Raw genomic sequence first — 22,699 nt, 5'->3', positions numbered from 1 at the left:
GCACTGTCCAAATTGGAAGATGGACAATTTCATTTTAGAAATTTAGGTAAGGCTTAAACTGAACACAATTTATATTTAGTGTTATTGTGACTTATCATGCAATAAACGTTATTCCAAATTTTAAAACCTGCAAAATTTTAATGAAGATAAACAAAATAAATTTACCTTTGAAATAAGTTCATCGTGATTCGCCAGATGCGCACGGCAGTGGACGCAACTGTACAATCTGTGGCACTTATTCGGCAAATATGCTTGAAACGTCTTAACCATCTTGACTCTTTCAACTTCTTCCTCTTCCAGCAGCCCTCTATCACAGAATTTTGTCAAGAACGATAAAATCTTCTCACCTATTTTCGTATTTTTTGTGAGCTCTTGAATTTAATTCAATCCAAGAGCATACCTTCTATCAAAGACAAGCCATTACCACAAGCTTTTACTACATTCATTTCAAGTTGATAAAAAGTAACTTCTTCCGTGCTCACAGAATCATTGTTATTAACTTCCTGATAATATATAGAATTTCAGAATATCGGATTGTTTAAATTTCCCTTTGCCTTATCCTAATACTTCCTGGTTTCAAATGTTTTGATCCTTGTTTCACAATTATGTAAACAATCTTTTCCTTCACTATTTCAAACTTAATTGACTGGTTTCAGAAATGTTTTGAAGCAAAATGTTGCAATAATTTCCTCATAAATGCTCATATGCCCTGACGATCGAATAACCATTCTATGAAAACAATCCAACTGTCTATGCTACACTTCTTCCTACCTTGTTTTCCCCCAATAGTACGTCAAGCAGTTCTCCAATAATATGTTACCAAAATATCAAAATACAAAGCACTGACAGCCTACTATATCACGATTATTTCCTATATAATATTTATTATCTAACAGATGCCTGATTTCTGTATAAACAAGCCTCCAGTTTACTCAGACAAAGAATGTTCCAACCAATAACCAATAACCTTACACAGAAATCAACAGCGGTAATAGTGTCACAAATTTTCTGCTTCTTCTTCCTGCCCAGCAATTTCCAGTCACTAGTTGTCTATAAATGTTTATTATAGGTATAATATCTATGTCTATGTAGATTATATGGACTGCAAGTAGAAACTCTGTACTGTTGCCAGCTACCCTCGCCTCCTTTGTGTATTTTCTAACACTGTTGTGACTTGTTTTTTCTCTCTTTGTCTAATGAGCAACCAACCAAACACTGGATCAATATCTGTAAGCAGAGACAAAGAACATTAAGTATGCATAAAATTCACATTTTATCAATATGGAACAAGAAATTGGTAAATTATACAACATTTCTATTTTTAACCTAATTACCTTGGATACAAAAGCAGCAGCTGCTCCTCAATTACATGATTTGAGCCGTGCAATGAGAAAACCAACATAGTGGGTTTGCGACCAGCATGGATCCAGACCAGCCTGCGCATCTGCGCAGTCTGGTCAGGCTCCATGCTGTTCGCTTTTAAAGCCTATTGGAATTGGAGAAACTGTTAGCGAACAGCATGGATCCTGACCAGACTGCGCGGATGCGCAGGCTGGTCTGGATCCATGCTGGTCGCAAACCCACTATGTTGGTTTTCTCATGGCACGGCTCATTTTATTTCCCTATCAGAAAGTATGATGTACAGTAATATTTGCAACATAATTTAGATGAGGCTCCATGCTGTTCGCTTTTAAAGCCTACTGGAATTGGAGAAACTGTTAGTGAACAGCATGGATCCTGACCAGACTGCGCGGATGCGCAGGCTGGTCTGGATCCATGCTGGTCGCAAACCCACTATGTTGGTTTTCTCATGGCACGGCTCATTTTATTTCCCTATCAGAAAGTATGATGTACAGTAATGGTTGCAACATAATTTAGATGAGGTTTTTGATGTGTCACTAAAAAATCACTTTATTTTGAGTGACACATCCTAAACATCCTCTAAACTGATGTATCAGGGAGTGTTTTTTTACTTGTAATAATAGAAGCTGTCAGACTTATATTACAGTTTAGTCATATTTTAATTGATATAAATTAAAAGACTATTTATTTCTAGTTTAAGAACACGTAATTTATGGTAAACAAGTGGTAAACAAGTACTAAGAATACTTATTATTACTTTACAGTATCTATTTATGCATTTATAAGTCACTAAATGCAAATGGTGTTAGAGTAACAAAGGGAAGCAACTCATAAATCCAAATCCCATGTGACGGCAGTCAATGGCATTATTGTAACCTTTATAGTTAATATACTGATGCTTAGCCCTTTTTTAAAAAGAAACCATAAGCTTTATATTAGAGGTGCGCGGTATTACCGGTATACCGGTAACCGTGGTACCATCTTCCCGTGGTACGATACCGCGGTACCATTGGGGAATACCGGTATTTTATCAACATTATCCCTACGTAATTCTGTTTATTTTTAATTTACATTGTCTATGTAGCCTTCCGTAACTACAATTAACACCATGCATGATTTTCCCGATCTATATCTCTGGAATTCCCATGCTACTATTATTAGTTTCCAAAAATAACCACCCAATGGTACAATTGAACATGTATGATCGGCCGCGTGATCCCCAATCACTTTGAGTCTGATAAATTCGGCGGGTCCCGACTTCTTGTTTAAATGATGATAGTTTAAAATATCCCGGTATGTATTTGCATGTATTAAAAAAGAAATAAATAGTATGGAAAATGTTGAATCGAAATTTATTATTTTTTGTTTGAAAACGATTTGATGAAGCCTTCATACTATTTGTAAACGTTACTGGTTTATCAAATGGGTGCACGAATCGAACTTCAAACAAGCGCGACCTATATACATGTGACCCAGTGCTTCCCCAGAGACAATATGGCGTCTTCCGACGAATACACGCTAGTAAAAAATACTAAGGGTCATTAATCTAACTAGTCATTAGTCAAGTTAATATTTTTTCTTTAATTCTAGTCAAGTAACTAGTCTTCGTTGTTGTTCATAATAAATTAAGTATTTCTGAGAGTTTCTCACAATATTTATAACCACTACCATAGCAGTCGATAAATATGGTGGTATACCGTGGTATATACCGCGGTAATTAGGAAAAAACCATGGTATACCGCGGTATTTTTTTCAAGGCGGTACCCAGCCCTACTTTATATCCTAAACAATTATGTCATAATGAAAAATTCTAATATATAAAACAACAAGAGCTCACAGTCTCCATAGGATGACACATGCCCCCGATGGCACTTTGAATGAAAAGTTATGGCTGATGTTCGAGTTTAGGACCTTTGACCTACGGACCTGGGTTTTGCACTTGACACGTCGTCTTACTGTGGTACACATTCATGCCCAATAATTTTAAAATCCATGCATGAATGACAAAGATATGGACCGGACATGCCCATCAATGCACTATCATGAAATATGACCTTTAACGTCTAAGTATGACCTTGACCTTTGAGCTACGGACCTGGGTCTTGCGCGCGACACGTCCTCTTACTGTGGTACACATTCATGCCAAGTTATTTGAAAATCCATCCATGGATTACAAAGATATGGACCGGACACGAATGCACTATCATGAAAAATGACCTTTAACGTCTAAGTGTGACCTTGACCTTTGAGCTACAGACCTGGGTCTTGCTCGCGACACATCGCCTTACTGTGGTACACATTCATGCCAAGTTATCTGAAAATCCATCCATGGATTACAAAGATATGGACCGGACACGAATGCACTATCATGAAAAATGACCTTTAACGTCTAGGTGTGACCTTGACCTTTGAGCTACGGACCTGGGTCTTGCGCGCGACATGTCGTCTTACTGTGGTACACATTCATGCCAAGTTATTTGAAAATCCATCCATCGATGACAAAGATATGGACCGGACACGAAAATTGCGGACAGACTGACAGACGGTTCAAAAACTATATGCCTCCCTTCCGGGGCATAAAAAAGGAACATGCTGAGGTAACAACAAAATTTAAGACAATAAAAATTACAGTCTTCTCTTTGGACCAACATGTATCTTATTTTTCTGCCCAAACCACAAGATGCTCATTGAGACAAATTTTATCAAAATTTAAAACCATTATAAACTATGGTGTTCTGTTTGGACAATTACATATTGTTTTTAATTTTTCCCCTAAAACGATGATGCCGGAAGTTAAAGGCATAATAATAACATAAAACCATTATGATGAAAGTCAAACCCACAAGTTCGTCTTAAAGGGTGAAAATACAAAACAAAATCAAGTAGCCACAAAAACATGATTTTGTGTTTTCGTTTTAGTGGTATTAACTTTTATAACTGCGATTTCAACATCTTTCGTTCAACTTTCATAATTGTAGCTTCAACTTAAATCATTATTGTTTGGACTTTCAAACAGTGTTCATAAGAGTTGATAAAACTGCCCTGTCAAAAAAGTTTAGCAATTCTTAAGTTTTGAATTATTTATTTATTACAAAACACTGTTGCCTTTAAAATAATGTGTCTTAAGATATAGCTTTTTTTTTTTTCCATTTTAACTTCAACAAAGATTAGAAAGTCTGAAACTAACACCAGATCAACTGCATGCTTAAAATCATTTTCTCTAAAGATGATCTTCCAGAAACAACAATACCCAATCATGTGATTTCCATAAAACCATAGCTCTATAACAATCAAATCAAATGAATTCTGTAGTCTGAAATCTCGGTCAAATTCTGGGAACAATTCCATTTATCTTCCTATACCATAATAATCAAGTCACTTCCCAACATTGCATCTACCACAAAACATTCTCTTACAATCAGCATTGGTGTTTTTCATTATTCTGTTAAATGAAGTCTGTAATATATTTGCTTCCAGAAGAAATAACAGAAATGCCCAATTACTTTAGAGACTTTTCATTCAGAATCTAACATATTTGGGTTATAACAGACAAAATCCTACAAGAAGGTCATAATGGCCCTAATAGGGCCTAAGTCGCTAACCTGACCTTGAGTTTTTGACCTTGAATATAATCATGATATTGCTGTATCACCATAATGGGTACAAACGCTTGAATTTAGTATGAAAAAACACAGCACATCGTCTCATTATGGTGAAAATTTCTGCCAAGTTGTATAATAATACCTCGATGAATAGCAGAGTTACGGACTGCACATGAAACAGATCCTGTCAATACGTTCACTGCGAGTTAATTGTTTTCTAAATTCTCTTTCCGAAAATACAAAAAATGTCAATCTGTTTTCGTCTATGCTTAGAAGATGTGACATACTGACCTAGTTGTTTTAAAATAATCAGGTCAATACTTCAGTTAGGTCTTTTTTTCATTTGACCTAAATATCAACAGCAGATCTAGCTGACAATGGCTGACAGTTGCCAGACAATTTGGCTGTACTAACAGATCTTCCTGATTTCCTTGCTAATCCTATTCAATTCTTCTGTTTCCATCTATAATCTACCAGATAACAATTTTCTGGAAAATTTCCAGACTTCCTTAATCAGCAATAATAGCCAGTGACAACCTGACATACAGGTGCTGTCAGAGCTTGCAAAATCAATGTTTTTTTCCTGCCACATGATATAACTTCTTTTTTATGGTAAAAATGTTCTCTTGAATTTAAGTAGCAATATATGATTTTATGTATTTTTCTTATGAAGTACATGTACATTAATTTTATAAAGATTAGGATGAATAAAAACAATTAAATAGCACCTGTAGTTGAATAATTCTAAGTACTGGCAATAATAATGTATCAATATATAGTCTCAAAATGGATAAATTAGTGGCAAGTAAGTAATTCTGTAGTTTTAATTAATTAGCAACCAGAAAGTTCTACTGAAGTATTAACTGTGTTAGGCCAGTACTCTTTGCTAAGTTTTAGTAAAAGCCCAGAAAAATGAACAAGAAGGCCAACATTTCAACTGGTTTTATAAATGGTTACAGACATATATCCACAAGAAAAGATTATATCTTTAGAAATTCTAGTTGTATAGAAACCTTATATAAACCAAGACACAGACAGTCTGTGCCATGTAACAACAAATTAAACAAGCCAAAAACAAGCCCAAGGACAATAACAGCATAAAAACAGCCTACTTTCTATATCTTTGCTTTGGTATATATAGCTCTAAGGCAAAAACATTTATTCTCATCAAAGAACAACAACCACATATTTTATAAATGCTTGACTAACATATGAACATGTTCTAAATATATAACTGACATGGAACATGTTCCAAATGTAAGGACAATGAAGCAAGTGATGGTTGCCACCAAAGATCATTGGTTTCTTGAAATGATGAACATTTTTAAATTATGTTCTGTGATATAACACCTATATTTGTTGAAACATGTGTGTGCAAGACACCAGGGAGGCAATGATATTTTGAATTTTGACAATGCAGGTCTATCTATTTTTTGCCAGAGATAAACCAGACTGAGCTGTATATATAATTATAATTAGGCTATTTATCAAATTTATTTCTTCCATGTAACCACAGATTCTTGGCATAAAATTAATAGTTTCTAACTGAATAATGCACACAGTTATCAGAGCCCAATAATTCAAGAAAATCTCTCCAATCCAGGAATGGTATTTATCATCAACACTATTTTAACAGGAAACATGTTTCAAACTGGTCATTGATTTTTGGTAGAAAATGTATTTAATGCTAATAGCTGAAACAAAATGCAAACCTGGTCCATTATTTCTCAGAAAACTGTTTGAAAGGAATCTGCATGACTCATTTACAACCTTGTTTTGCTCAGCTGAATCTTGACATCTTAAAATCAATATTTCTTCATCCTTATCCAGATTCCCCCTAAAAGCTCTGGAAAAAGTATGATAATTATCTGGGCTGTTGGAATAAAACCAACATGTAGTTCAAGACAATGACAGTCTGACAAATTAAACAACCAAGATTTTAAGCAGAATAAGAACATACTAGGACAAAACAACTGTACATAAATTAATCTCTGTTACACAGCCTATATTCGTTTTCAAGAGAGCAATCACATTTCCTATAAATACTTGACAGAAAGCATGTTGAATCAAATGTTAGGCAATGAACTGAAAGGTTCTTGTACAAGGTTCAGGGACAAATACAGGAAGATGACTGGTTTCCTATCTCACAGGGGTTCATTAAGCTCATGCAAACAGTGAACATATTCTCATTAAAGAAGACATTTATATATTTTTATAAATTTATACCTAACTGACATGGAACATCTGCTCCAAATGTTACAGGACAATGAACCAACTTATTCTAACACACATGCAGTAACAATAAACAATGCAGTGACAGATCTCTGCTGTTTCTAACAGATACTTAAATATAATTATGGAAACAATGAAATCATGACTGGAAATAATGTAATTATTTAGACAAACATTTTAAAAGCCATATAATAGTTTAGCTTGCACATGCAGCCAATCAAAGTTCGTATTTTCTCTAAACTGAAAGAAGGTCATCCTTCATTTTCCGAATGTTATCACAGTTTTTTGCCTCCTCCTGAACCACAGATTCCTGGCATCACTAATGTCATCTGTTATATTTTAACATAAATAAATGTTTTCCTTAATAGATTAATGTAACTTAAAAGCCTAATAAATCTAGAAAATCTCTCTCATCCTGACTCATAAACAGTGATAATGCCTCCAATCCACAGAAATGGTATTCATTATCAACACTGTTTAAACAACAAATAATACATTTCATTGAATTTTACTTAGAAAATTTATCAAATGCTGATATCTGAAACAGGTTAAATGGTACAACTGTTCTTCAAAGGAAATCTCCATGACTGACATTTGCAACATTGTTTTGTTCAAATGAATCTGGTCTAAAAAAGAAAGTGATTTTCTAGTTCAGGAACTCTAAATGAACGCACAGTCGTACTGCAGGTTCTAAACACTGTGAATAACAACATACTGTAGGTTCTAAACACTGTGAATAACAACATACTGTAGGTTCTAAACACTGTGAATAACTAGAGCTCCGCCAAGCGGGACAACATTATTCCGAAAGGGTTGATACTAGTGGAGGACAGAAGCAAAATTTACAGATTTCTTTTTGGTGTGTGTATGGGGTGGGGTAGGGGAGGGAGGAGCAGGGTGTGGTGTGTGTGTGTGTGTGTGTGTGTGCAGGTGGTGGTAACAGGATACTAAGGGCAAGAAACTACATTCTGCACATTGTCTTATCACCACCTACCTACATCCCAAGTTAGAAGTCAATACCTTATGCTCCGGACACAAAATATGACAGACAGATTTGACCTCTGAGCTCAATTTGTGACCTTGACCTTTGACCTACAGACCCAGTTCATGTGTTCTGCACATCGTCTCATTGCCACCTACCTACATGCCAAGTTTGAAGTCAATATCTTGCATGGTTATAATAATTTCATTATGCTCCGGACACAAAATATGATGGACAGTTTTGTACTTTTAGCTCAATCTGAGACCTTAACCTTTGACATACACAGCTGATGCAAGGGCTCTTCCTTTTGTCTCATTGCTATCTACCTATGTGCCAAGTTTAAAGTCAGTATCTTTAATGGTTATAAAGTTATGCTCCGTACATGTTTAATGACTGAAGGTCGGGCAGACAGACAGACAGAGAGAGATGCACATTATACAATATGTTCATTTTTTTTCAAAATGGGCATATAAAAAGCTTGATTTATATGCACAATTTGAACAAATTAAAATTAAATCTAATCCTTGTCACACCACTGTGTAATGACTCTATCCAACTGCAAAATAAAATTGACGAGTAAATATATACATTGTACGTATAAATATAATAGTAATTTTATTGCAATTTGAAAAAAAAATTCAATCTTAACTGTATTAGTACAACAAAATCAGTGCATAAACCTTACATGTTACTTAATGCCATTTTTGGTAGGTGTAGTATACAATATAGACTAAGCTAAGGACCCCCACGGTGAGTTTGCACCAAAACGACCTGTTAGTGCATGATCAGCTGATCCATTGTGTTAATCTTTAAGCCTAGTAAACACCAAAAGTTAACCACATGCTGTTCAGATTAAAATATCAATACAATATCAGTATGACCTTTTGGTATATATCCATAATCTCTTCTTGATATTGTTTAACCTTGATATCGGTGTTTACATTTGTTGACAAGTAAGTCTATAACACTTTTAACACTTTGACTTTTGTTATAGAATAATATACAGCTCTCTCAAGTATCCATCACTTCTTATCATGCTGGATGCGATTGATTCTGCCTTTGCCTGTGCAGTCTGATCAAGATCTGCACTGTTCACTGTTCAGTCAGTAAATTTTCAGTGAACACCCTTCAAATAGTAAATGGTATTGTCCAAACTGAATGATGGACCAGTCCATTTTAGAAATTTAGCAGGGTAAGGGTTATGTAATTTGCAAGGCTGAGGCTCTGCTGCTTTTCTTGTATTTTCTATTTTGGAAGAAAATTGGAGTATTTTGCTTATTCCTTAGCAACCTCCAGCAGTACTCGGTGCTTTGACTGTTAAAGTTATGTTGCTGATTATACAGGCATAGACAGAATGATGAATGATTAGAAACATAATGACTTTTGTCAAATAATTTCACCAACATTGCCACCAAGTATGGAACTCAGGGCCATTAAGATCCCCTTGGGTAAATGAAATAAAATTTATGAAACATATTTATCTGTCTACAGCTGAGTAAGGATATCTAAAAGCTAAATTTAGTTGGAAACAAAATGTGGGGTGTATGAAATGTCAAAGCTATACTTGCTTGTCCTACAGGCTGTACTGCCAATGAAGGCATAATTAACCCTTTAAATACTCTGCTAAATTTCTGTAATGAACTTGTCCATCTTTCAATTTGGACAGTACCATTAACTGTTAAAAGGGGTGTTTATAATATACCAAAAAAGATACTGATTGAATGACAAACAGGGCAGACCATGATATGCAGGCTGATCATCATCTGCACTGGTCGCAAAGACAGATTCTCTTGCCGCAAGCAGGCTAAAGATTAAATATGTGATACAGAGACTTAATGATGACAAAGCCTATATCAAAAATTTAATTACTGTCCAACAGAGGTGTTGTTAAAATGACAGCTAGGTTCTTAAATTACCAGCAGGCACAATGCTCTGGGGACAGGATATGTGCATCTCCTTTTGGAGGCCAGATTACCTAGGACTGTATAGGAATGCCTTACTCTTACTACATGATGCCTTAAAGCATAGTTTAAGGAACCACTCCATCATAATATGAGCCGCGCCATGGGAAAATCAACATAGTGGGTTTGCGACCAGCACGGATCCAGACCAGCCTGCGCATCCGCGCAGTCTGGTCAGGATCCATGCTGTTTGCTTTCAAAGCCTATTGCAATAAGAGAAACTGTTAGCGAACAGCATGGATCCTGACCAGACTGCGCGGATGCGCAGGCTGGTCTGGATCCATGCTGGTCGCAAACCCACTATGTTGGTTTTCCCATGGCACGGCTCATATATTAAGATCATACTTGCTGAAATGAAGTCAGGAGTTAAGGTCTAGAATTTGGAAAAAAAATTTCGAACATCACCAAATCATAGAAAGAAAGAGTTGTTTTACATGAAAATTAAACAGCATAATTATATAAAGCATATTAATAAGTCATCAATTTGCTGACACAAGTATTGAATTCTGGAAAGGGACTGCATTAAGGGTCCATACTTCTGAATAGTTTAACGCCATTTTTAAAGAACTGTTACATGTCTTTGTTTTGATGCAATTCTGTAATGGCATTCTTTTATAAATGGGGACAACATTTGAGAATATTTTAAGTATCCAATGGTACAGGACAGTAAGGCAAAACAATGTGACATGTAGGTTGTTGGTAAAAGTGTTAATTGTTCCTTTACCAAACATTTTTGTGACTTGGTGATATACTGCTAAACCTTAAAGCATTTCATTTTTACTACAGATATTATGTGTATGTGTCTTTGCCATAGTATTGTGTGTTTGTAAATGGCTAAAGGCATATTGTTTGCTGATTATGCCAATAAACTTGAAACTTGAAAACTAAAATCTTACAAACTATTAACTAAATTGAAATGGGAGTCCTGAACTACTTTTAGCACATCCAAACCAACAGTCGAACATCAAATTTAGTTGAAATACTATAAATAATAATAAAAAAAAAGCAACTGTCATTCAAATAGCTGTTACTACATTAACCATTCAAAACGTTTCCTGCATTCGGCTAATAGCAAATTTCACATGATTGCTGAAATTTAGTTACTAATTCAAATATCATACACCTCTAATCAACTGTATATTTCACACTGTTTACAGAACAACATGATTGTGTCTTAAATTACTAAGAATTATATAGCAAAACAACACCTAGGTGATGTATCATCAATCAATTATAAACACACCCTGGTATATGTCAGGTAGTAATCTGTTCTATTTTCAGTTCAATTTATAAATTGTCCAACGTGCCGATACGCACATGTCAAATCAAGAAATGCAAATTTTGACTTCACATATTTGTTTTGATTCCCATTAGAATTATTTGAATTGCAAATGGCATATTTACACAAATATGCACTTAATCTATTGTTCTGCTGCGGTTTTATTGTATTAATTGTATTAACAAAAGACTTTTACCTTAATATAGAGATATATAATCCACTATGGAAGGCGACCATATGGTGACATCGAATAATTTACTGGTAATTGTTATACAAAATACCTTAACTGTTCAACAATTGTTCTAAATTTTGTGTGTGTGTTTTTTTTTTTTTTTAAATCAGTTTAACATTCCAAAAGTCCTCAGGTATTAAAAGTAATAAAACAGAATCAAATAAAAGTGAAAAATGGAAGTACAAGAGCAAGCATGTTCAGTCTCAAACAAAGAAACAAAGGAAGAGAAAGAGCACTAACCTTTGGTACGTTACAGCCGTGAATCTAACTGTCCTAACAAATAAATAAACCACAACAACCACAATGTAAAGGTGCAAAAATATCCCGCTTAAAATCTAGTTCAATAGACTTATTATATACAAGATTTACCTATACGATTTATATCTATATATACAATCCGAAGGGACATGCGCAGTCACAATGTTTTGATTTGTAAGTTTATATATTCTGTTTATATACGTACAACACTGAGTTTAATCTTGCGCAATGAAATCTGTATATGTCTATATCAAAATGATGTTTGTTTTTAACATTATATAGGCCAGCTAAAAGAGACAAACACTGATAGTATAAAAGTCCACCCAGTAATACACAGAGGATGTTTCTTTGTTTCAGTGCAAGAATGCAACATTTTCACAAGAGGCCTAGTCATTGATAAGGTGTTCATGAGTGAGAAAGATATTTTGATCTTACATGAATAAGAAACAAATTTTTTTATGTGCCCGGGCATTTAAAACAGCGACTGAACTGTCCATTTATCCATCCATCCGTATGAACCTGATTGCCTACAGCCCGTATTAATGACCCGATTTACTTCATACTCACACTCAACAATCCTAAAATGTGGCAAGATCTTCAAACCGATCTATATATTAATGACCTTGACCCTCATATGACCTTCACCTTCAAACTTAAAACCGTACTATATATGCAACATTACTCACACTCAACAATCCTAAAATGTGGCAAGATCTTCAAACCGATCTATATATTAATGACCTTGACCCTCATATGACCTTCACCTTCAAACTTAAACCGTACTATATATGCAACATTACTCACACTCAACAATCCTAAAATGTGGCAAGATCTTCAAACCGATCTATATATTAATGACCTTACCCTCATATGACCTTCACCTTCAAACTTAAAACCGTACTATATATGCAACATTACTCACACTCAACAATCCTAAAATGTGGCAAGATCTTCAAACCGATCTATATATTAATGACCTTGACCCTCATATGACCTTCACCTTCAAACTTAAAACCGTACTATATATGCAACATTACTCACACTCAACAATCCTAAAATGTGGCAAGATCTTCAAACTGATCTATATATTAATGACCTTGACCCTCATATGACCTTCACCTTCAAACTTAAAACCGTACTTTATATGCAACATTACTCACACTCAACAATCCTTAAGTGTGGCAAGACCTTCAAACTGATCTACATATTAATGACCTTGACCCTCATATGACCTTCACCTTCAAACTTAAAACCGTACTATATATGCAATATTACTCACACTCAACAATCCTAAAATGTGGCAAGATCTTCAAACCGATCTATATATTAATGACCTTGACCCTCATATGACCTTCACCTTCAAACTTAAAACCGTACTATATATGCAACATTACTCACACTCAACAATCCTAAAATGTGGCAAGATCTTCAAACTGATCTATATATTAATGACCTTGACCCTCATATGACCTTCACTTTCAAACTTAAAACCGTACTATACAACATTACTCACACTCAACAATCCTAAAATGTGGCAAGATCTTCAAACTGATCTATATATTAATGACCTTGACCCTCATATGACCTTCACCTTCAAACTTAAAACCGTACTATATATGCAACATTACTCACACTCAACAATCCTAAAATGTGGCAAGACCTTCAAACTGATCTATATTAATGACCTTGACCCTCATATGACCTTCACCTTCAAACTTAAAACCGTACTATATATGCAACATTACTCACACTCAACAATCCTAAAATGTGGCAAGACCTTCAAACTGATCTATATATTAATGACCTTGACCCTCATATGACCTTCACCTTCAAACTTAAAACCGTACTATATATGCAACATTACTCACACTCAACAATCCTAAAGTGTGGCAAGACCTTCAAACTGATCTATATATTAATGACCTTGACCCTCATATGACCTTCACCTTCAAACTTAAAACCGTACTATATATGCAACATTACTCACACTCAACAATCCCAAAATGTGGCAAGACCTTCAAACTGATCTACATATTAATGACCTTGACCCTCATATGACCTTCACCTTCAAACTTAAAACCATACTAAGCATCATTTTTGGTCATACAGCCCACATTAATGACCCAACTTAGTTCATACTCACACTCAACAAGCCTTGTGGCAAGACCTACAAACCGACCTAATAGTATATAAAGATGACCTTGACCTTCATATGATCTGCACCTAACTTAAAACCTCAAAAAACAACATGTTTGGTCATACACCCGGAGACATGATTCTGCGTATTGAAAACATAGCTCCTTGTTATTTCCAGATACCAGATACATCTTCACTCTAATATTGCAATAATTCACTGCATGAAAAACATGTAATAAAATGTTATAATACCTCAACTTCAAAACAGTATATAGACTCCCTAAAAAATACCTTTCCTTCTTCAAAATTTATACTTTAAATAATAAGACCAGGGGTAACTTTGTCAATTCAGGTAACAGTTAACCAGGTTGTCCTGAGGCCAAACCTTCAAAATAGCCATAAAAGAATATTCATACAATAATAAAGGCCATATAAACTACAGGCTTCAAAAGATAGTTACCACCATCAAACAAAAAAGTATGTGTAAGTGGTCAAGACAGGTGCTGTCTTTATAGCACACATACAAGCATATTACTACTAAGTTTTGCCCTTCACCCATTTTCCTATCCCTGAGAATACAATAATAATTTTTTTATACAATATTTTTATGTCCCTAGCTTTTAAAGGTGTTTTAAGGTGTTCGGCAACATTTTCTGACATTTTTCACCTTTGAAAAAAAAGGACCATTTCTAAGTTACCTACAGATACCTATAAAAATGCATGATTTATAAAATTTTATTACCTCCCTTTAGTCTAAAAAATCAAAATGTCCTGTTTGATAGCTATTTGTATTGTAAAACAAGCTTGCTGTACCAATAAGCAATTGTTTAAAAACTACTTTTAGCATAAGAACCCTATCCTGATAAAGAAAAGGGAGGTAATAATAATGTTAAGAACTTGTATTTTTGTGCTTATAATAGATACAAAAATATCCAAACAGGATGATAAAATTGATCAAACAGTTTTAAAGTTTACACATAAACATCACTTATTTGCCATGAAAGTTATAATATACAGCGCAAATAATTGATGTAATGTAATTCTATAACAGTTCAATCAATTTTATTATCCAACCGCCTCGATAGCCTAGTGGTAGAGCGTCTGCTCCGAGTGCGGGAGGTCGTGGGTTCGATTCAAGGCCGCGTCATACCAAAGACATAAAAAATGGTAGCATAGCTCCCTTGCTTGGCGCTCAGCATTAAAAGGGAAACTGGCCTCTTCTCTCACACCCTTGTGGCAATGGATTCCATCAGGAATGAGGTGTCGAGAGTGATTAATATAAGTTGTAGAACTTCCTTCACAATCGACCTAAAATAAATTATGTATAAATGTAAAATAATCAGTTAGGTCAGACAGTACACCAGATACACATCTGTCAAACTGATATATTGTTGATGCATTTATGTAATTGTTTATTATATCAAACCCACACGTTTTATACCTCAAATTATCAACTGATCTTAGCGAATTACTATATACTGATGTTTTAGATATCTCGAGAGAGAGAAGGGTCTAGGGGCAGAAGGGTCTAGAAGAGACCAGGTGCATGAGACCTAGTAATGGGTCTCGTAGATATTAAGTTAGGTTTTAAATATGACACTTGTTAAGACTGAATTATGAAAGTTATGTACGAAATATTCTTCTGTGTAAATAAACATCAAAAATGTACAGACTCGAGTGTTGTGTTACGTTACGTTACACAAACCAATTTTATTATCCTGTTTGGACAACCACCGCTCTGGTTAGAATTTTTATGATCAAATTTTGTGAATATACAACAATTAAAAATTAGACATACTATATCAAGAACTAAGAGAATATCATTACAAGTAAAAACAAGTAGTTATGAAGCCTTCCTTTAACATTCAATTCAGTATTCGATATATTGATTTTAAACTTGTATGATCAAAATAGTTAACCTACAGCTGTGTATCTATGCTGCTGTATTAACCTCTACCATACTGTCATATGGATAATATAAACATAACCTCAGTAACAGCTGACTAATGCAGGTCACCAGTCGACCATGTAAACATAAACATGTCCTTATCTAGGTCAAAAGAATGAACTTTAAATATTGGCAAAACAAAATTAAAATCCCTGCCGACTCTTTCATGATAGTGCCTAGATTATGATTACCAAGGATGGTAATTTAATTTCTGTTAACCATTCCTCAAAATATGCAATACCATTTTACTTTAAATATGGTAATTTCTACCCTCAATGACGCATGTACCACTATTAAGTGACACAAAGACAATCTTTTGCCAATTTCCTTCATAACCGACAAAGGCCTTTGTTGTTGGCAACATATGACAAATAACACCTTGTATCCAAGTTACAGAAAAAGAAACAAAGAATAATGTGAATGATACATGCTATACCAATAAAGTACACAGGACCTCTTACTACAATTTTCATGCTTTATATCCCAATATTTGAGAACAATTTCATCACTGTGATGATGACTGTTCTTTCGTTCTTTTCCAAAATAAATTCTCTACAACCTGTCCTCAGCCAGGTACAATAATAAATAGGCAAAGTAGTCATAAGGGTAGTTATGTTTAATTACTAGTTTTAGTAACATTGCCATTAATACCACAGCATTACTAACTCTTACCTATTATGCAATCCTAAGCTTGACCTCTAATAACCCTGGTCTATTATGCAATCCTGACCTCGACCTCTAATAACCCTTGCCTATTATGTAATCCTGACCTTGACTTCTCTATTATGCAATCCTGACCTTGACCTTTAATAACCCTGGCCTATTATGCAATCCTGAACTTGACCTCTAACAACCCTGGCCTATTATGCAACCCTGACCTTCACCTCTCTATTATGCAAATATGACCTTGACCTCTATCAACCCTGGCCTATTATGTAATCCTGACCTTGACCTCTCTATTATGCAATCTAGAGGTGCGCGGTATTACCGGTATACCAGTAACCGTGGTATCATCTTCCTGTGGTACGATACCGCGGTACCATCTGGGAATACCGGTATTTTATTAACATTATCCCTACTTCTGTTTATTTTTAATTTACATTGTCTATGTAGACTTCCGTAACAGCAATTAACACCATGCATGATTTTCTGATTTATATCTCTGGAATTCCCATGCTACTATTATTAGTTTCCAAAAATAACCACCCAATGGTGCAATTGAACATGTATGATCGACCGCGTGATCCCCAATCAAAACCTTCGAAAACATCCAGATTATTCCGTATAGATGGATGTCGTCACGGGCGCACTTGTTTTTACTTTGAGTCTTGTAAATTCGGCGAGTCCCGACTTCTTGTTTAAATGATGATAGTTTAAAATATCCCGGTATGTATTTGCATGTATTAAAAAAGAAATAAATAGTATGGAAAATGTTGAGTCGAAATTTATTATTTTTTGTTTGAAAACGATTTGATGAAGCCTATACTATTTGTAAATGTTACTGGTTTATTAAACGGGTGCACGAATTGAACTTCAAACAAGCGCGACCTATATACATGTGACCCAGTGCTTCCCTAGAGACAATATGGCGTCTTACGATGAATACACGCTGGTAAAAAATACTAAGGGTCAATAATCTAACTAGCCATTAGTCAAGTTAATATTACAGTGTATTTTTTTCTTTAATTGTAGTCAAGTAACTAGTCTTCGTTGTTGCTCATGATAAATTAAGTATTTCTGAGAGTTTTTCAATATTTTTATGACCACTACCATAGCTGTAAGTCTTACGATAAATATGGTGGTATACCATGGTATATACCGCGGTAATTAGGAAAAAACCGTGGTATACCACGGTATTTTTTTCAAGGCGGTACCCAGCCCTAATGCAATCCTTACCTTGACCTCTATTTTACGCAATCCTTACCTTGACCTCTCTATTATGCAATCCTTACCTTGACCTCTATTTTATGCAATCCTTACCTAGATGACCCTGGCCTCATAGACAAAGTTTCTTTCTATATCCTGTTTCTTTTTATGCCTAGTTACAGTCCTTGAACCCCCAGGTCGTACAGTCCAAGTTTCATTTCACTAAATCAGTATAATCCAAATTCAATCTGCTCAAATGATGTTGATGTTGTCAATTAAAATTCTATGCAGCAACCCTGACCAACATTAACCAATTAATGTAATAACTGAGGTTAACTTGGATAAAAATTTCAAATCAGCAGAAGTTGTATCTATAGTTTTCTAATTATTTGGTACTGGTCCAAAGTGGAGAGAATGTAATTCACCAACTGTTATACGATTTAAGACATGTTGAGTGGAACATTAACAGAACAATTAACTTTCACCTAAACCAGTACTGTTCTTTTCATATTTTGCATGTACCATGAATATTGCATGATTTTTTATAAGTCTCTGTTTGTTCAAAGGAAGTGAAAACTTATTAACCCAATACCTGAGGATTTTAATCATACACTCAATCCTCGTTCTAAAAGTGTATTACCCCAAATCTGACTGAAGTACTTGATCTTCGAAACGAAGATCTGAAAACGACACATTCACATTCGTCTTCTGTATATTTTGGATTTCCAATATTGCTATTTTTATTTTCGCAAATCTATTTTTGTTTGAACCAATCAGACAACTTGTTCGAATGTCAAAGAGTAAGAAAAAGTTTTAATTAATCCAGGGCTCGAACCTGGGACCTCTCGTTTACAGCGCAAGTGCCCTACCGACTGAGCTAACCGGCTATCTGAAATCTTTCGACATAAAACTTGTTGATATCGAAACTCAAGGCTTTATAAAGCTTACAGAATGCTGTAAGGTAGCTTTTGATTGGCTAGCGGAAGGGTTGTCAGAACGAGGCCATCAATAGCTCGTTGTCAGATCCTATGCGTAGCGTAATAGGAGATGTACTTTAGTCAGATTGGTATTACCCCTTACTGCTAAATTTCTATAATGAACTTGTACAGCTTTCAGTTTGGATTAGTATCATGGACTGTTAAAAGGGGTGCTTACCAAAAGATACTGACTGAACATTACAACAAACAGTGCAGATCGTAATCAGACTGCACGGATGTGCAGACTGATCATGACCTACACTGGTCGCCAAGGCAGAATCAGTTGTGTCAAGCATAATAAGGGTTAGATAAAAGTAACTATAACAAACACAGACTGGCTTCTTTTTCCTTCTAGCAATAACAATATTAGTTTAGAATACAGATTACATATGTCCTCAATAACAGACTTCCACTTGATGCAGTACAGATCAATGAACTAAAATAGTTGTTTTTCTTCTTATACAATATCTGAAGGCCACCTTCCTGTATATGTAAGTAAATAAATATACATAACAATTTTATAGTTAATCATCAAGACGCAGTAACCTAGATAAGCAGCAGAAGAGCTCCATTTTGCTATCATATTACCATTTTCCTACTAACAATATTGACAATCTCAAAATCCATGATGTCAAAATAAACAATAGCTGTCAAATAAACAATAGCCGTCTCACGACAGCACACTCAACTATTCCACCTATAGAATAGGTATATATATAATCAAATTCATGCAAGAGTTATAGGACTTGGTACTGTGATCATGCATGTTTAACTGCACTCAACATTTGTGTGAAGTTTTAATCAAGCATCTGCAAATAGTTTTGGAGATAATAATTTCCATGCAAAACTTAAACTCATGATTTTCAAAGTCTAAAATGGGGCATAACTTTGCCAAAATACAATTATGCACCTTTCACCATGTTTTATCCAGCTCAATAACATGTATAAAGTTTCAATTCAACACCTGCAAGGACTCCCAGGGTGCAAAACTTCAACTTAAAAGTCCAAGAACTGAAGGGGGATAATTTTGATAAATTTCATGTAAGAGTTATGGGACTTGATGCCTCAACCTTGTGTTATTACATCATCATTCAGATGCTTAGATATTTAACCATTCTGGCAAACACCCTCTTGGTTCCAAGCCTGCACATCTGAAAAGTGTGATAGATCAAGAGACCTCAATTACTTGATTAAAACATAGAGTTATAATAAATTTAGCATAAGTACAAATTACATAAGCATGCCCATACTTTACCTACTGAATTATTTGACTTTAAGTTCTATTTTATCTGTCTCAGATTTTCACTGAATACTATATTTAGAAAAAATTCATGCAAAAATTTGTAAATTATTACCTCCCTTTGCCATAAAATTATTACCTCCCTGTGCCTATCTTGGTGATCCGCTGTTTTAAACCTCAAATCTATCAAATGCAAATGTAAATCTAAAAACTATATTGAATTCAAAGAAATGGACCACTTTCTATATAACTGTCATATAAAATGGTGGTAAATTACTACGAAATTTCAGAAAAAATAACAACATGCATTTTCCCATAGGGATCTAGTACTATGTATAATGGGTCTTTTTCTTTCTTAAATAAATCTCTCAACTGAAAAATGTTGTTTAAATATGAGTGACCAGGTTTATCAATCAGTTTTATCCATCAGTCAACAACAAGTTATAGATCACATGTGAACATCAACAAAGATTACTGGAAAGTAGGTTAATGTATAACAACAAAGGAAAGCAAACACTGTTTGACCTAACACTATGATATAATACTTATTATTGTCATGTCCTCAAGGGAGATATTAGCAGCTATAATTGCTGTTATCAATCAAATACAATGAAGAATAACTATTGTTAATATTTAAAGTCTGAATTACAAAACAATGGCACATCTTCAAATAAACATAATGAACTGTTTGATTGTTAGATCAGAGTTTTTTTTAAATTTTGGATTACAGGATAATTTTTATAACTCTTGGCTGCTTGAGTGAAATCCCAGGTGCACAAGGTTTAATGACTTACTCCAGGTCATATACTTTTTGAGATAATTTCAACATGAAGTTTTACTAGGTCTTTTTAGTATATTTTTTACTAAGTTTCAGGTCTTGTAAAGTAAAAAAGCAAAACTATTACTCATGCTGAATAACATTCTTACAATGTTTCTTGACAATATATCAAATACTTTTTGAGACACCTGCAACACAAACTTTCAGGCCTTTTAATGCATATTTTTGACTCAGTCAAGGGCAATAACTCTGTCAGAGTGAAACTCCAGGTGCACAAATTCACATGATAGTCTAACAAACCTATGAGGTTTGATGACTTAAGGTGAAATAAATTTTGACATTATTAGCATGACAATTTCAGGCAGACATTGCCCTTTTTAATAAAAAAAAAAATTGGTATGCATGCTGGTGGACGCCACTGACTGGCAGACGAACCTATCAATTTTGAGACTGGTTTCCCAAAGGTTAACGATTAGACTTTGAGACTGGTTTCCCAAAGGTTAATGATTAGACTAGCCCCTAGACTGATAATAGATATATTTCTACATTTTCCCCCTTTTTTGTCTAAATCCATAATTTTCATAGAGATAAAAAGCCAGTCTATTTTAGAGATTTTCACAGAGAAATTCTATTGGACATGGATATAGACTGGCTCAGTTCACAATACATTCAAGCATAAAAATGTAAAAGATATATCATAGTCTAGGAGCTGTAAATTCCAGCTGATAACTCAAGAATACTTCATCTCAGGTCCCCCAAACTTCCTAGTTGTGACCAGCAGATTAAACCCTACATTTCATGCAGCAGTCTCTTACAATGAAAACATCAACACATTATATATTATAGTTAATACTGAACTTTTCTGACTTCATAATGTGTTGACTTCGTCACTGTTTTGCAATGGTATAAAATAGAATTACCATTATCACACAATACATTGTTTATAAAAATTATTGCAATGAAATCGATTACATTCAAGAGGACAAAAGAATAAGGATGTTAAACAATGGAAATCAAAAGTAAAATTTCCATTAAACCTTGATTTGGAGCATGTGGTAATCAAACTTTCGCTATTGTTATTTTGAGAGATATCACAAGTCATATGTGTCACGTTTATGACATAGATAACAGTATGTTGTCACATGTTTTCTGGACAAGTTTGAAGTTTGTATAACACTCTTAAATAATATATAACGCTTCCAACTTGAGATTTGCTCCAATTTTAGGCCTTCCATGAATCAAAACATTTTTGAATTTATAAATGTTGTCTACATGCCGTTGAAGATTTGTGTAAAAAATATGGCCAGTACATGAGCACTTAAATAAACAAGAGCCATGTTGAACCAAAACAGGAAAGAGGTTCCTGCACATTGTGTTTCCTCTCAATGTCCTCTATCACTGTGTAAAATGTCCTCTATCACTGTGTAAAATGTCCTCTATAACTGTGTAAAATGTCCTCTATAACTGTGTAAAATGTCAACATAAGGTAGTGAACCCATAATAAGAATTACATTTCCTCCTCTTTGGCCATTAATGTCACTTTTACAAGCATGTGGTTTGCCATAGGAATTGTCAAGAATGCAGAAATCACAACAGAAAAAAATCATGTAATCAAACAAAATTTGTTGACTCGTTAATGGGTCCAATACCTTATAATTCATATAGATGGTTCTTGGATAGACTAGCTACTAGTCTGATAATAAATTTATTTTCATATACTCTTATTTCCTAGTCAGAGATCTTTCATTTATAGATTGCTCCACTGTATTATCACTTGGCAGCAGGAAAAGGTAACCATGTTATAACTATGAAGGGATTATTTACATAAAATATGAAAAGAGACAAT

At 34.5% G+C, this 22,699-nt stretch overlaps 1 protein-coding gene across 2 annotated transcripts in view; it reads right to left on the bottom strand.

Moving 5' to 3' along the window:
• LOC123533594 (protein yippee-like 1) overlaps positions 1–22,699 on the bottom strand; it is a 77,646-nt gene that overhangs the window by 30,318 nt on the left and 24,629 nt on the right. The window contains exons 1-2 of one of the 2 annotated variants that reach the window (XM_045315301.2): positions 11,891–12,042; positions 166–1,227 (exon numbers count right to left, since the gene is read on the bottom strand). In XM_045315301.2, the coding sequence (XP_045171236.1) occupies positions 166–270 (105 nt within the window). In that variant the 5' untranslated portion in view covers positions 271–1,227; positions 11,891–12,042. Of the gene's footprint in view, positions 1–165; positions 1,228–11,890; positions 12,043–22,699 lie in introns of those variants that run through there. The other variant, XM_045315300.2, reaches the window with a different exon arrangement.

This window comes from Mercenaria mercenaria, chromosome 12, assembly GCF_021730395.1.
Source record: "Mercenaria mercenaria strain notata chromosome 12, MADL_Memer_1, whole genome shotgun sequence".
NCBI classification, from domain to species: Eukaryota; Metazoa; Mollusca; class Bivalvia; order Venerida; family Veneridae; genus Mercenaria; species Mercenaria mercenaria.
This window is presented reverse-complemented; position numbering and strand designations above follow the sequence as displayed.